We start from the raw sequence: 16,301 nt of genomic DNA, 5'->3' as shown, positions 1-16,301 counted from the left end.
ACCTCACTGAGGGATCGACAGTGTAAGAAGCGAATCCGGGACTGTGCGGCGCGGCACTACTGTAAACGCGCCCGGTGGCGTCATACCGTTCCGAAAATAAATCCCGCGGGATCCATCGGGTAGGGTGCAGGAATTCCGGCACGTGGGACGTGTCACGAATATCAGCGGAGAGACTCGCCTGTGTTCTCATCGCTTGCGCACAGGTGCTTGCACGAGCGTGTTTAGCGTGCGTGGGCGAAACAGACGAACCGAATCGTGTTCGGTTCGTTTCGTTTCGCTTCGGGACCGGTGAACGCATAGATCTAATTCAGCATACAAAGGGAATTAAGGCTTTATCAAGAAGAAAATACAATGAGAACTGTGACTTTGCGAAGGATCTCTAAAACGGCATTATTTAATAGGGTTGTAAAGCTTTCTCGCGTGGCGTGCGTGGATTGCATTGTAAGCTCTTGAAGATAATTTTATAAATTTAATGTCTCACATGTATTTTATTATTCCACGAAGATGAAGTGTCTTCGTGTTATTAAGCAATATTGAGGATCGTAAAAAAAATTTATTTTTACTAATCGAAAATAAGTTAAATAATTTCTGAGCTTGAGTTTATAAATCAGTAAGTTAACGTTGTAAACATGCGTTATTTGAAAGTAGTAGGTGTAAGTTTAATTTTAAATTCACAAGTTCAGAAACTATATTTGCAAAACTTAAATTCTCTTCTGAATAACATTGCGATGAGTAATACGAATTTTAGATATATCAGTATTCGTTCCATTTCTTTTATTTATAAACTCCAATTATTCAAATAAATTTTATTTTGCTTCAAGATGCCGAGAAATCAATAATTCGCAAGTGATGAGTTATAAATAAGTTTTCGCGATGCAAATGAAGAAATCTTATTCTTTACATAACTTTGAATTAAATTTGACTTAAGTTGAAAATTTACAAGAATTTATAGAAAAGAAATGTTATTTCGAGACACCCTATATATACACATTTGCTGCCAAACGCCGGTCGATCAAGATGATGATGTCGGCCAACAGCTGCGATCGATGCATCTCAAGGATGGATCAATGCCCCGAGAGAAATTTGTTTACGATCGATCGTGGGCAGGGTCGACGAACATAGACGAGCGCATACATGTATCACAAGTGTGTGCAGGATTATGCTATGTATAGATTGTCAATTCGGTTCACTCTTCATGTTCTTTTTTTTACGCACATCAAAACCAGTGACTGCAGCTATCATAAAATTGGATGTCGCAACAGAAATTTCTCTGGAAAAAAAATCGTGCTCTCTCGCAAGTTAAAAATATTTAAGCTTTCAAAATTTACATTGCGTGGTGTGACGCAATTCTGGTATCTGGTAAGCAAGTTTCGCTCCTAGCCGAAGTTTCGAATTAGCATAATATATGTATTTCCAGATCCGCATAATACTCCTTAGGAACGCGTATCTTCCGCGATTCGCGAGCTACATTTCGTATTTTACATACGATGACGAAGAATATTTAACTTCAACATGCACATTCCTCCAGGTGTGTGTAACCGAGCGCCTTTCGTGATGTGAATCGCTTGTGAGTTGAGGAATATTTTAGCGACGGAGAAACGCGCGCGTCGCGCGCGATGTCAGGCGTCATGAATAAAAAATTGGCCAGTATCCTTTTACGATCGAGTGTGCTCGACTCGCCGATTCGCGATGCGGTGACCGCGTCAAACTGGTTCATGCGTTGCTCAGTTTGCTCGTAACAGGCTCTTTATTTTTATCCAACGTGCCCCCGATATCGCAGAGTGTATCTCGTAACATCGCGCTGTGCTAAATTCGGATAAGGAAACGCGCCATATGCGCTCTTTCGGAATCTATGCGTCCGATGTTCGACACGTCGATCCAAATTCGGTTCGATAATTACCTGTCATGAGACGGGTGTCCTTATTTTGGTTTGAGTGTAGAAATCAATGACTGGGATTAATAGAAGTGGAGTAGGACTCGCTGAATGCCTCTCTATATTTGCGCTGAGATAAAGTTCGTCGCGTGTCATTAACCGATTAGCTGCGAGCCGCGGCGCGCTTATATAACTCGCGAGAGGTGTGAGTCAAGAGATGTATAATTGCCAGAAATTGTCACCTGAGTCATCTCCAGGGATTATTTTTAGTATATTGCATTGGGGCATACATTTCTAAGCAAAATGCGGGTTTTAGAGGGAAAAACACACTTGGTATTATTTCTAAGTATAATGCGTGCAATATAAAGACATATTTTATTACATATATTTATTCGAAATACGTATTAGTTTTAATAACAAATATGTAAAGTGAATATTGCACTTTGGAGGAGGAAAAAAACAAGAGTTGCAAACTAAATTTTGTATATTATTACAAGCAACGATGGAACTTACGGCAGGACTGGCACATGGGAGAAAAACATTATTATATACAGCATAAAAAATAATAATTTATTTTAGCATCCAGCGGAAATATAAACGTACAGTACTGGGAATTACATCTATCTGAACGAATATAAACGAGAGTTATGTAGTTTGACAATAAATTGCATCACCAAGTATAGCCAAGTGTGGAGATTGGCATACATGGTTTTGTCATTTATATATAAATCTCTCCTAAATATCATAAAATACTATTAATGTCCTTTGTGCATAAAAATGCATCCAGGGAAAAGAACGATGAAATTGTTCTAGATTAGTCCTTTGCACGATCGCTTTTACTCTATATGTTACTTCTAATAACAAGTCTCCTAGCTCTTTTTGCCAGATGTCGTTAAATGTACAGGATATTCTCTGTACGTGACATCTTTATTATATCACGATTCGCTAATAAAAAAAGTTTACTGTAAATACTGGATTCACTTATCAGAAATAATTTAAAGCGCAACTTTAAGGTATCAATATAAACAAAAATAATCATAAAACGACTTCGGTGGTTATATTAAAATTAATTGTTATTGTATATCACCGTCTGATGTACGAAAGCGACGTAAAAAGGAACCGCCGTTCTAAAATGTATTGCTTTCCTCAGACAGAAAACGCATTTTTTCAGAATGCACCTACGCGAAATCTGCACTTGAATAAACCTATCTGTATGTCAATTAACGTTATATAAAATGTACGTATAATCAACGGGGAGATTGCTCACATAGCATTTTACAGAATCGTCACCGCGTAATAATACTTATACATTTATTGTGTACATGTAGTTATATATGATAATAATACGCGCAGCAAGTGTTGTGTATATGTGTGTGTGTATATATATATATATATATATATATATATATATATATATATATATATATATATATACTAATATATATATATATATACATATATATATATATATGTATGTGTATATGTATATGTATAGATATGTGCATATAATAATACTAAATCGTACAACAATAAGCATTTCCGGTATGGCTAACTGAGATACGTCGCTTTTAATTCGCACAATGCACTCGCCACGATAAATCATAATACTTACAATAAGTCAACAGAACTACTATTATGTAATTATGTAATTATAAGTGCGTTACGTCTCGTTTATCGCGAAATTGCACGTTTTTTTTTTCAAAGAAAATTGCTCTATATCACGTATTACCGCTTCATCGTAAAAAGTACTTTCGTGACGCTCTGAATCCTTATTGCTGTAAGCTGGTCAGATAAAAACTTGATAAAAGAGGATTATACACTACCGCAATAAACATTTTATATTACAATATTGTTATCGATTTATAAAAAAAGAATCACTTAAAAGAGAGTGAGTTCTATTGCAGTGAAATGAAACAATAGGTACTAACGTTATTACGGGAAACATTTAATGTCGCGCATTTTTATATTTCTAATTAGTCGTATGTTATTTCTTAGTCTATTTTCTGATGATTATTTTATTTAAACGAATTAAAGAGAGATACAATACGGACTCACTACGTAAAATTGATGTCAACGAAATGTACTTTTTGCGGCGCTTTGTATCTGCAAGTAGTATTAAACCTATAGTCGTATGCTCAGACTTAAGTTAATTCTGGAGTCCTTGCCAGTCCTGAATCCTAGCCTGGACCAGCCTGAACTAAACCAACATACCGAGACACACGCGCATTATAAATGGCGCAACAAGTGTTTAGTGTATTTCGCTGTTATTCTATTCACGTAAATTAAAACAATGGAATACGCGCGATTTTCCTGATATACTGCGTCGTCGAAAACTCACAGGGAAGATCTCGACAATAACAGAGCTACAAGCAGTCCTTTCAGAAGTATGTATCTAAAATATTCACAGTGCTCAAAACTAACGATACACGGAGCTCCCAAGGGAAGAATAGATCTACGCGAGGCGAATTTTTACAGCTTCTGTATAATCGCGCTGTGTAATATGTTCCTTCTACGCGTAGTATCTTTTTTATCTTTTAATATAAAGTCACACAACTTTACCTTGAATTCGTCATCTAAGACGAAGTCCGTTTTTTAAGTCATTTAGTTAAAAAAACGTCATAAATATATAATGATACGCGAATGTGTTTGCATAATGTATGTGTTTAAAATGAGAGCGTTTGAAAATTCTCTCAGTCATTGTTACAACATTCGCCTTTGTTATAGTATCCAATTAATTCTTTAAACACAATTGCAGGAATAATAAGAACACTAGAAATAATTTCATATCAGTATACAAAGTGAAATAGTGAATAAAAAGAAAAGAAATCTGTGCCTTGCCGAGAAAACAGCATGGAGTATTTTACGAGTCACAAACCGAACAATTGCTTGGCGGAAAAGAAAGTATCGTGTAAGTCTTTTTCCATAAATCGACGAAATTCGTTCACGGTCAGGAATATCCAGACCGCGTTGCAGTTAAAGCACTCGAACTGGAGTAGCGAGCGGCCTGTTTGCCGAACGATTCACCGCGATCCTCGAATCCTTTTGGAACACACGGAAAATTTGGTCATTGCAAATCCACTCGTTGCTTTTATCGGGATCCCGCGCGACCGGCTTATTGAAACCGGATTTACGCGCGTGGCGTATCTCGCTTATCGGAACACGTGACGTTCAGCTAAATGAATAGTTTCAATAGATAAATCGATACTGCAATTTCAAAGTTTATAGTTGTTATTTAATGAATTCATGACATAAACGTGAAATTGTGGTTTCACGGCGGTGTATAGAAAGTAAATAGAGGAGGCATGTTAATATTTTGCGTAAAAAAGCGGACTTTGTCTTTGAGATAAAATCTGAATCCATACGCACTCAGAGTTTATAACACACGATGTGCATTAACAAGCGGAAATTACTCTTTAGCAGGCATTATATAGCGTTGTAAAATCTATTCTTCAGTTGGTAGCGAAAATTAAAATACTTACACAGGGATTCGACACGCAATACTTTTTTTTTTTAGACTCGGAGCAACGACGACTCGTAAAGGCTACGTGTGTTATTTATATAGTACAGTAAAATACGAGCTGTGGGGTTTCTGGTTTTAAAACGAAGCGATTAATACCTGAACTCTGTGTTTGATCGGCTACTGCATGTATCTGAAAAAGAAAAAAAAGACAAATTTATTTTTCAGATTATAACACGAGTTTATTTTTGAACGCATTTTTGGAGTGGATTTTATTTTAATAAAACTTTAATTTAAACCTTAATAAAATTATGAAATTATTACAAAAGTATTGCGTTTAATGAAATGTCTAAGATTTTCTAATTAGAAAGATTCATGGAATGTGTGATCAAGAAGTACACAAAAAAGTGCTCGTTAGATGATAAACGATATAATAATTATTATTATTAGATGAAATTTATCAAACAACACAATTAGAATTTCACTTTAATACTGACCTGAGTAACGGCCTCCCGTGGTCGGAGGGAATCTTTTCCGACGCTCGGCGGTTTCTCCGATTTCGCGATTTCGCGAACAAGCTTCTGGTAATCATCGCAATCCCGCGCCGGTGGTACTCCGGGGGCTCTCCTCTTTCTCAACGCGTTTGTATCGCGGCCCGCAACAGTCCCGGCGGATTCGTCTTTGCCGAAAGTTTCTGTCTGAATTACGGTGAAGCTGCCTAGGAACTGCACCGACTTTTTCGCGCTGGTCTTAGTGAACGACGCACGTGTCTCCTTATCGGACATGTGCGAGCCGCTCTTTTCATACTCCATCATCTTCGATTCCATCTCCGTCGTCTTACAGACTGGATTGTTGAGACGCCCTTTAGGGACCCTCGGGGCGAACGTCGAAGGTTGAGTTTTGTTCGACGACGTTCCGGGAAGATGGCAGTCGTTTGATTTAACGCTCCAGCCTCTACCTTTCGTTTCCTTCGTTATTATTTCCGGCCGTTGCGAGTTTCTCGCGGCAATGGACGCCGCTTGGCTCTTCGTGAACTTACGCCTAGCTACTTTTTCCCTATCGTTAATTTTAGAATGTCTTTCGACGGTCGTCGCATCGCCCCGAATCTCGTAATACTTAACGAAACTCCTAACTTTACCCGGGGTTATCGTTACAACGTCGCGAAATGATTGGTCATTACTTACGTTAGCTACAGGTGTTACGGCCCTGTTATTGTCATTATTATTACAAGGGCTTAAGGAAATAGTTTTCCTAGCTATGGCACACTTATCGTCGCTACTCATCGTATCCTTTACTAATGCTAATGCCGATCGATTCGCGATCCTTCTTCGATCATCGTCGATCTCATCGTCCGCGATTACTTCGTCAGTCTTTTCTTCGCCGCGAGTGTGAATCTCCCTCGAAGCTTTTTCGCACTTCCTGCCGTTTTCCAGGCTGTTTCTGCGCGTCGCCTTGAACTCTCTACTATCGAAAATCTTGTTCATTGTCGCGGGTGCTCCGATGGGAATTCTCTTCTGGAATTCGTTGGCTTGTTGCCGTTCACACTCAACGCTAGTCTTCTTAAGTATCGTCTTGGGGATGCGAATATCTCGCGATTTTTTATTCTCTCGATTCGCCTCGACTGCACTTTTTGTCTCTTCGAACATTTTTCCGTTACTCGTTTTCATCTTGATCTTCTCTGATTTGATATCTGCAAAATTTGTATCGATATTCATTTTGGAGTTATCCTTTACAATTTTATTTTCAATCTCGCAGGATGATTTGTTGAGTTTTTCAATACTATTAATCTTGATGATTTTTTCGCTAACCACTGGAGTGTCGTTCTTGAGATCTTGAGGCCTTTCCTCGATCTTCATTTTCGTGAAATCTTCCTTTACAATTTCCTCAACGATTATTATATCATTATTTACGTCAATAGCCTTGGTGTTTAAAGGAATGCTGCAAACGTCGTTTCGAGATATTTCAAATTTAGATGCATTCTCTTTTTCTTTGGAAATTCTGTTATCGATCGCAATCGAGCGAGAAATATTTTCGTCATCTTCTATCTTTGTTACTGCTTTCTTATTCTCGGGGCTCACTATTTTTAACTTTATGTTATTAAAATTGCAGAGAAGCTCATTCAGCATGTCATTCTTTACGTCACTGGCACTTTTATTTTCTGATTGCATTGACTTTACGTTTGAAATCTTAACAATCTTTTCTTCCATTTTTTTGGAGTTTTTTAAAACTTTTTGATTTTTTGTATCCATTTCTGTCGCATTAGAAAAATTATGCAAACGTTCACTTTCTGTGGTGACATCTGTTTCTAATTCCCGAATTTTATCTGATGATTTATTAGAGTCGCTTAATTCTTTATCAATGCTTGTTGAAGTTATAGCAGAAATTATCGCGTAATTCATCGAAATATCTGTCGAATCGTCAGATAGCATAGTTTCCAAAAAAGAATTTCGTCTAACTTTCACGGGTATATTCTTTACGAAAATGTCTTCCGACGGTAAAATTGTCTCGTGGTTATTCTTGGAATCCACAAAAGAATTGTTTCTTTCCTTATTCTCTTCAGGAAGCCGTCGAGCTTGTTCGATTTGGACCGATTTGTTTATGAAATCATCAGTAGAAATGTTCTTGTTTGATTTAACGTCATTGCATTCGTTTAAAAAAGTTGGCGATGACTCGAAAAAAGCTTTTTCGTTCTTGGCAACACATTTCTCGTTGATGTCATCGCAAGTTTTTTGAAAAAACTTTTTTTCTTCCCGGTGTATTCTTCTTTGTGTTATTTTCGCCGCTTCTTCAATTCTGCAAGCCGTTTCTAAACTTTTATCTGTAAAGCGATGAACGTTTTCCGTAACTTCTGAAGTATTATTACTTTGATCCACTTGTTTTGCGTCGTGTTTCTCGTTTGTGATAGTTTGTCCCGTTATTAACGTTATTATATTTTCCTTTCCGGTTTTGAGACTCTCATCGCTGGCTCGCATGTTCCATGATATCGAATTAGAGTCCTCTTCGCGAATTTCCTCGCAATTGACGTCGTTATTTCTATCGTCACAATACGTTTGTGGAATCGTCTTTAATTTCGCGTCAATCTTGTTTGCGCCCGCCGGTATAAAAGGATCGTCTTCTCTCGTTGCGGAATTTCCTTTCTCGACACTCGACGTGTATGATTTATCTCGCGTATTGTCACAGCAATCTTTTACGTCCTCTCGGATTTCAGTCAATCTCACGGAAGAAGCGGCGCTTTGTTCGCCGGCTTGTTCATCGCCGAGAATGGATTCGTAGCTTTGTGAACTGTCACATGGCACACCGTTTTTTACATTAGAGTCGCGTTTGGACGAGGAAGAATTTGACGATTCGATCACGAATCGTACCTTCGTGCCTGTACGACATTTTGAATCGTCATTATTATTGAAAACATCATAACCAGGCGATCTCTTGTCATTTATTCGATTGTTTTCGTTCGTGGTATCTTCGAATCGATAGTCGTCAAACTTTCGAACGAAGTCACCGTCGTCGTCAAAAGGGTCCCTCCATCTGTCCGATCTGTCCAGACACTTCTCGAACGGAAGGTTCGTTGTCGTTACGCGAAAACAAACATCACCGTCATCCAACATATGCACTTTCGACGATTCTTTCTCGTGTAAGTTTTTTGTGTCTTCGAGATCCACAGAATTGTTTCTATCCCATGTGTTGGACACTACGTTCTCGAAATCGTGCAGAGTGAAAAAGAGCGGTGGATATTTGTCGGTTGCTTTTCGCTTAGACAACGCGACATCGACGGAAGACAGAAACGGCGGTTTCGATACGATTGACTTTGGAATTGGGTCATCGCTGTTGCTCGTCGTCGAGCTGTCTTTGACGATGACGCGACTCTCACGGCGGTGTTGCTCGCTTTCGACTCTTGGACAGTTCGCCGCGATGTCGCATTGCGGCTGGCGGTTTTCGAGGTATGCAGAATTGTTTCGTCGACATATTTCCGGCAGAGGCGACGGCGGCGGCGGACGTTTTTGCTGAGATATCGCGACGTCATTCGTGGTTCCCGTTACTGCTCCATTCGCTACCAACGGTTCGATCGGTGCAATTTTGATCTTACGTTTCATTCGCCGCGGTGGCACAGGTGGTTCGGTTAAATTTCCATTATCTGTCAGGGAAAAAGAGATGGGACCTTAGAGAAATATTCTTTAATTTCGATAGAAGATAGAGAAACGAGAGACTTCAATTGATTTGAAAATGATATATTATTTGTGACGTTACTGTAACGTGTTTGCGATTCTTACGATTGTACATAATGCGAATGATGATATAAATATAACGGGCGAACGGGTAATTCCAGAATATGAACGCGAGAGGGTAACTACAACGTTAGACTGCCCGAGACATACTAAAGATGATTCCTTAGAAATGACATCCAGACTTCCCCTTCCTGTTACACGGTCAATACCAAGCTTATATACCATTGCCAAGGTTAATTTCATGTTAGGTGTAATTTCATTAAAAACAGAGACATAAAAACATTGCATAATAATATCATGAAAAATCCAATGCATTTTATCGTATACAAAATATCGTACAAAAGCTAAAAGCATGTGTTATGTATGTTATTTAAACTTTACTACTTTGTTTAAAAAAGGTAGATTTAATTAACACAAAAATATGCTACTTTATTTTATAAAATTATTTTAGATTTGCTGAACAGTTAAGATAAGAAATTCGTTTTTATTCCTGAAATTTTTTCTAATAATTTTAATTTAACCGAGCAAGAGTTACGAACTTTAGTAGTTCCGACAAGGGCTTCGCTAAACGGATAACGACAATTCGATTACAGTGCTGCTGTACGTTGGCACAGTCGTGTATGGCCTAGCAGAGATAATAGTCTTTTCGCAAATAGAATTTTCTATGAGATTCCGTCATATGCGGTCAATAACAGCGGAAAACGTAATAAGTCGAGAGGTTTTACATTGACAAAATTTTATATATATATATATATATATATATATATATCCTATATATATATATATGAAATAGAACGCGGATTACATGTATGTATAGATAGTTACTTACCTAAATGAAAACTTGGCGACTTGTTCTACTGACATCGAAATCTTCTATAGATAGCAACATACTGGCAGATTTTAACGCATTATTGTCATCAATGAAATCAGTCATGTATAGGCTGTTGGCGTTATTATGATTGCCCATAGCGCTGGATGCGGCACTGCTATATGCGCTTGAAGTATTCTGCACCGACGCTACGTCCGTGGTTTTCTGAACGATCCACTTGTTCATCATACTAGACGTTTCCGCCTCCGATGACACATCGAATTTGATGTTACTGCGAACGAGATAGAGAACGAAAGAGTTAACTCTGCGGATGCAGCGAGATCTTTAAGAATATTGATTAATTCGCAAAATTAATCATTTATACTAATTATTGAATCGGAAGGAGCGAATAAACGCTGTATGCCTGATTTATCCGAAACTACTCGATAAGAAAATTCGTTTTTCCAAGACAATATCCGTTATTTTAGCAAATTGTCAAACTAATCATAGTCGGTTGAAATACTCACTGTAAGTAATTGTTTTCTACAGAGCCCTGGCCTTGGTCATTTCTCGATTCTATGCTTTTTCGAATAGCGGGCTGCGAGAGAACCAACTCGACCGTTTCAGACGAGCTCTGCAACATCTTCAGAGCGTCCTCGTAACGAAGGTTCAGCAGATTCTGTCCGTTTATTGCTACGATCCGGTCACCTATTAAAGAAAGTTTAACTAAAGATATTTACTTTGTACATTTAGTTATATTTATATTTATTTATGTTATTCTCTAATTTGAATCCATTAATTTTTTTTTCTATATCTCATTATATATCACCGTTTATTTGATTTATTCAATTCGTTAGCATTTTAATTATGATATCTACTGCGAATGAATTAGATGCTTTCATTTTGAAGCAATGTGAACATTTTACTTACGAACCTTTATTTACGTTTCCGGCCATATCGGCTGATCCGCCAACGGAGACCGCCTGAACGTAAACGCCACCGTCATTACCCTCCATTACTTGCAAACCTATGCTACCACCGTGGCCGCGTTCCAACTTGATCGTGTGCAAAATTCGTTCCTCGGCGAACGACAGCTCTTCCAAACGAGCCATTAAGGATGCGGACATCGATTCGTCCTCCGGTATTCGGAACGTTTCGTCGTCGGTCCGTATGTCGGCATCTATCGAAGCAAAAAGCAAACAAATTTTAAGTAAAACTGTTATTTCAAAGATATTTGTAATAAACGTAAGTGATGCATAACATTTTTATAGAATGAAAGTAGCTAAAAATTGTCCACACACAGCAATGACAAAACAGCGTTTTAAACATTTAATTTATTTAGAAATAAAAATTTGATTAAAAAGTGTTTTATTTAAAGTTTGTAAAAATTCGTGAGAATATTTTTGTCAAAACGTGATTTTTTTTTTAACGTGTATATGTATCTGATCGCAGTGTCGTTAGGAGCAATATTTTTATTTATATAAGTAGAATTGATTAAAATTATTTTTATTTGTATGAAAATTCGTAAAATATATGTGTACACCATCACTTACTTAGCACATACGCTTCTGGCATAGGTGACTCGGTAGATCGTGCCGATAGTGATTGAACAGACGATTCGGTATCGGACTTGAGAGATAGTGACTCCGTGTCGTCGGTAAGCGCGGTATCTTTCTGGACTAAGCTGCTGTAAATCGCTCGCGTTCCCATTTTTACACCCAATCGACGCGGTAGACTGGGTGTACGAAAACCGGCCGACTGCCTCGGCGCTCCGTGATTCGGTAAACTGGCCGCTTTCATCTAAAATGATGAAACATCGTTTCGTTAAATAGAGAAATATGAGATAAGTTTTTCAATAGCAAATTTGGACAGAATCTGCTGTTGGATGTATTTTAATGGTATAATGAGAGAATAGTAAACAATTAATGTATAAAATGTGCGTTATAGTACCTTCTGCAATGTTTTCTTGACATCCGCCACATTCCAAACTTCATCCGGAACGGGAAATTCACTCTTTCTCGTTAAACGAACTTTATTAATAGCGGCGTATAGTTCCTCCGGATTGTTAGGTTTATCTAGCTGGTTGATGTTGTTCGACATAACTTTTGGGAGCGAATATGTGCACTCGGTTTCAACTTCACTGTCTATACCGGGGCAGCTATAGAGTTTGTCGTGCTCTGATTTCGTTTCTCTGGGTTCCAACAGGATCTTGTGCGGTGTCGTTAAGCCTCTCTCCGATTCTTCTTCTGTGTCTCGCGATTGACCCTCTGGTTCTAATCGCACGTTTACTTGCGCGTAAAGAACGTCTTCTTCGGACGAATAAAAGCCGGGTTCGCGACCAGCGTCCTTCGTTGTCGTCACTACAATTGTGTCTTTCTGAGGATTTTCGTTCTCTTTGTTTTGATATTCTTCCAATTGCATCGGATAATTTAATTTCTGCTGCACTTTAACCGCGCTCGTGATCGTTATCTTAGTTTTACCGTCGCCGATCTTGGACTTTAATGGTGTAAGTTTTGTTTCCGCCAGGGGCACTCCAAAATCTGAAAAATAATATAGATTGATTTTATTCTAGATATTTTTATATGACTGTTTTAAAGAAATAACATTTTACAAATTTGTGAATTACTAAACTTTATTTATATTAATTATTGTATTTATAAAAATCTAACAAAAATAAAAAACCGCGATAGATTGAGAAATTAATAGTAGTAATTAAAATATGAGGTTTGAAGAAAGTTTTTGTGTGTTTAATAGTTTCTGCCAGACTATTAATATAACATCATTGTAGTTTATTGAAATTTCAGCTGAATTTCAGTTCAGTTTTCTGCGAAATTTACGTTTTAAGAGGATTTCCATAGAAGAGGAAGATCAAAATTCGTGCGGCAAAGTGTCACAATTTAGCTAGTTTCCTATCGCGTAACTTTCGCGGAAAGTTCAAGTTTTAAACATTTTAGCAAGCTTATCGGTAGGTGAAAGCACGTGTACCTTTAGCGAGGCCCTGAAGCGACGTGAGCTCCGAGCGAAGTCTAAGGAAGAACTGATGATGCAGGGAGGTGAGCTTGAAGGCGAAGTAACTTCTAGAAAATAGAAAGACACTTTATGCAAAGGTCGTTATTGCAAGTGGTGAGCGGCAGTGCGGCACTCGATACACATTTTCGAGCACTTGCCGCGGCATTAAGAGTTCGCTCGATGCGACGAGCAGACTTACTTTCGATGATCCATCCGCAATTTGAACTTGCATCGTTTTCCATTCAGCTTGCTGTACACCACCAAGCAACTCTTACTGTAACTCAACGTCTGCACGTCCCGCCACAGAAAGTGAGCCAGTTCCGTTCTCTCCCTAGGCTCGCCCCCTCGCTCTAACAGTTTCAAACCTTGAGAATGTATCGCCAGCCACACGTTGCTCTCCGTTTTTTTCTTACTACTCTTACTGTTTTTACTATTATTACCATTAACGTTGTTAATATTATTATTGTTGTTTTTGTTATTATTGTTATTGCACGTTTCATCGCGGCATAAACCAGCGTTCTTCGCGTGCTCGTCCGAGTAAGGTATCATCGGTACATTTTCGCGAGAGCTTAATCGCGGGATCCCGATCCTGTCATAGATTTCCCGAGCGGGTTTCTCCTGACGATAAGCGTTTCCCGCACCATCGTGCGGCGACACGACGTCACGGTTGTCAGACACGGCGGTCTTCCCCTTTCTCTGTCGCACCATTAGTTTCTCCAGCTCCTTCGAGTCTACCGTGGCGATGTAGTAGTGCGAACCGTAATCCGGCAAGGACTGCGCGTGAGTTATGAACATCTCCTCGGCTTTGTTCGAGTCCAAGCCACGACGGTCGCGGTGAGCGCGGTGTAGCTGCGCCCGAAGTGTATCGGCGTCGACGCAGGGTTGCGATTGATGCCGGTCCGCGCTCAATACCAAGGACTCCGGCACGTAGTGTTCGAGGAGGAAGTAATCCCCACAGCCGTGCTCCTGTGAGATATACAATAGCTCTGATGAAGCAGAGAAGTTGCGCATGGATTATGTCAAACTTGTTGTCAACTCCGCCACAACAGATCAAAATAACGTCTTTAACTATTTACTTAAGATGTTGAGAACTGACTCAACAATTATTCAGCTATTAATATCTAGTATTGATAGTTGAACGTAGTTTAATAACTGAATTTATGGCATAGAAATTATAGAATACACACTATTGATATATATTATATATTAATAGATATATACCGTTTCTATTTCTACATTTTAACATCAAAAGAAAGTATGACAGATGCAAAAAATGACGTTAATTTTGAAATATATTGTACAATATTTATTTCTTTTAACCCATTTCACTTAAATTTTAGAACTTATTATCTTTGAATTTAACAATCGATAGATTCACGTATATATATGAAAATTCCTAGGTCTTATTGTGAAAAATAAATTAATCGTGTTTCATAGTAGAAGAGTGTAGACTTTTTACAGAGTCGCAATATTTTCTATCTATGATGTCTCATTTCAGCTTCTCATTTTATTTAAAATAATCCCAATTATCTAGAGTTACGATCATTTTTGACCATTTTATTGTTCCGTATTGTGAAGATAATCTCATTATAAATAGCGCGCATCGTATGAATCACTCGTTAACTCACGTTGACGTTGTAGTTCCCGAATTCAGCTTGAAGTGCGAGGCCCGTCAAATTGATTAATTCGGAATATGGGCAGACCAGCTGCTGCTCCAGTATACATCGCCTTATTTGTAGATATAGCAGATGCTTCGATATCCAACTCCTGGAAACAGTATGGACAATTAGTGGACAAATTAGTCGTAGTCGAGACGAAACTAACGAGTTAAGTCGAGTCGAATGTATTGTCGTTGTCTGGTTCGAACGAACCTGATGCCACGGAGAGATGGCAGGAAGAATCGGAGCCGCAGATACAGCATGAAACTAGTCGGTAGGCCCAGCAAACCTTTGCTTTTACCGCTGCTTAACCATCCCGGTGGTGCGACTTTATTTAGTTTCGTGTCGGGTGGTAACATCGCGAAATCCCCGGCCAATAGCACGGCCAGTCCTAGAGTGAAGTTTTCATCGAGACTTTCCGCTTGAACAATAGCCTGGAAGGATTTGCGTATATAATGTGTAAAATGGTATATGTTATAAAACTGTCTGAGATTGGTTAAATCCATGCAGTTGGTTTAATCTTTAATGGTACGGATATAATAACGGTGGTTATACGAACAAATATCAGTTTAAAGATGTAAATATAATTATTTGTTATATCAATTCCTAGTGTAAACTGATAACATAAATTTGATACATGTTTCTATATCTTCTATTAGCATTTCTACTTATGCAATGCATGTAAGACACGCGAGAGGGAAAACTGAAACAGCGTCTGTAAGCCACGCTATTTATCGTGGAATTATTATGCGAGACAAGCAATTAAATGCAGAGAGCACAGGATTTGTGCATTTGATTGCTTTAAAGATTATTTATTATAGCGCGATATGATACGCATTTCTGTCGCAGAGGTAATTTTCTATTGGCGCGGATTTGCAGAAGTAATCCAATTTGGAAGTTTCGAGTGAGCTCTCGAGTTTCAGACGCTCTGTAAATCGACCATTTATTAAAAATTGCACGATAAAATACTCCGGTCACGTTTAAAAGCTTGAATTAAGCAGCAGATGGACAGTGAGAGGAAGAGTTACGAGCTTGAAACAGAGAGCTTGAAACTTGTCTTTTTAGACTAGTGAAATTAAATGCCACCAAATTCTCTTACTCTACTTTTATATTTCAGTATTTTCGTAAAAGAGAAGTCTGGTATATATTCGGTAAGCTGTAAAAATTTTAAAAATACTGACTTATTAAAAATACTGACTGATTAAAATGTAGCGGAGTAATATAATTGTTTTAATTATATTATAAAATAGCTTTATAGGTTCAAATGATTTTA

General features: G+C 38.3%; 1 protein-coding gene across 3 annotated transcripts in view; it reads right to left on the bottom strand.

The window, feature by feature from the left end:
- Positions 1-9,324: 9,324 nt before the first annotated feature.
- The window catches only part of LOC139816050 (uncharacterized), a 76,984-nt gene continuing 70,007 nt past the window's right edge, over positions 9,325-16,301 (bottom strand). For all 3 annotated transcript variants that reach the window (XM_071783353.1, XM_071783370.1, XM_071783361.1), the window contains 10 exons: positions 15,242-15,462; positions 14,999-15,137; positions 13,570-14,336; positions 13,347-13,438; positions 12,312-12,901; positions 11,915-12,161; positions 11,296-11,541; positions 10,889-11,069; positions 10,383-10,653; positions 9,325-9,462 (listed from right to left, as the gene is read on the bottom strand). In XM_071783353.1, the coding sequence (XP_071639454.1) occupies positions 10,383-10,653; positions 10,889-11,069; positions 11,296-11,541; positions 11,915-12,161; positions 12,312-12,901; positions 13,347-13,438; positions 13,570-14,336; positions 14,999-15,137; positions 15,242-15,462 (2,754 nt within the window). In that variant the 3' untranslated portion in view covers positions 9,325-9,462. The remainder of the gene's footprint in view (positions 9,463-10,382; positions 10,654-10,888; positions 11,070-11,295; positions 11,542-11,914; positions 12,162-12,311; positions 12,902-13,346; positions 13,439-13,569; positions 14,337-14,998; positions 15,138-15,241; positions 15,463-16,301) is intronic.

This window comes from Temnothorax longispinosus, chromosome 1, assembly GCF_030848805.1.
Source record: "Temnothorax longispinosus isolate EJ_2023e chromosome 1, Tlon_JGU_v1, whole genome shotgun sequence".
Classification (NCBI taxonomy): domain Eukaryota; kingdom Metazoa; phylum Arthropoda; class Insecta; order Hymenoptera; family Formicidae; genus Temnothorax; species Temnothorax longispinosus.
Note: the sequence above shows the minus strand (reverse complement) of the source record. Positions and strands in the feature narration are given on the sequence as shown.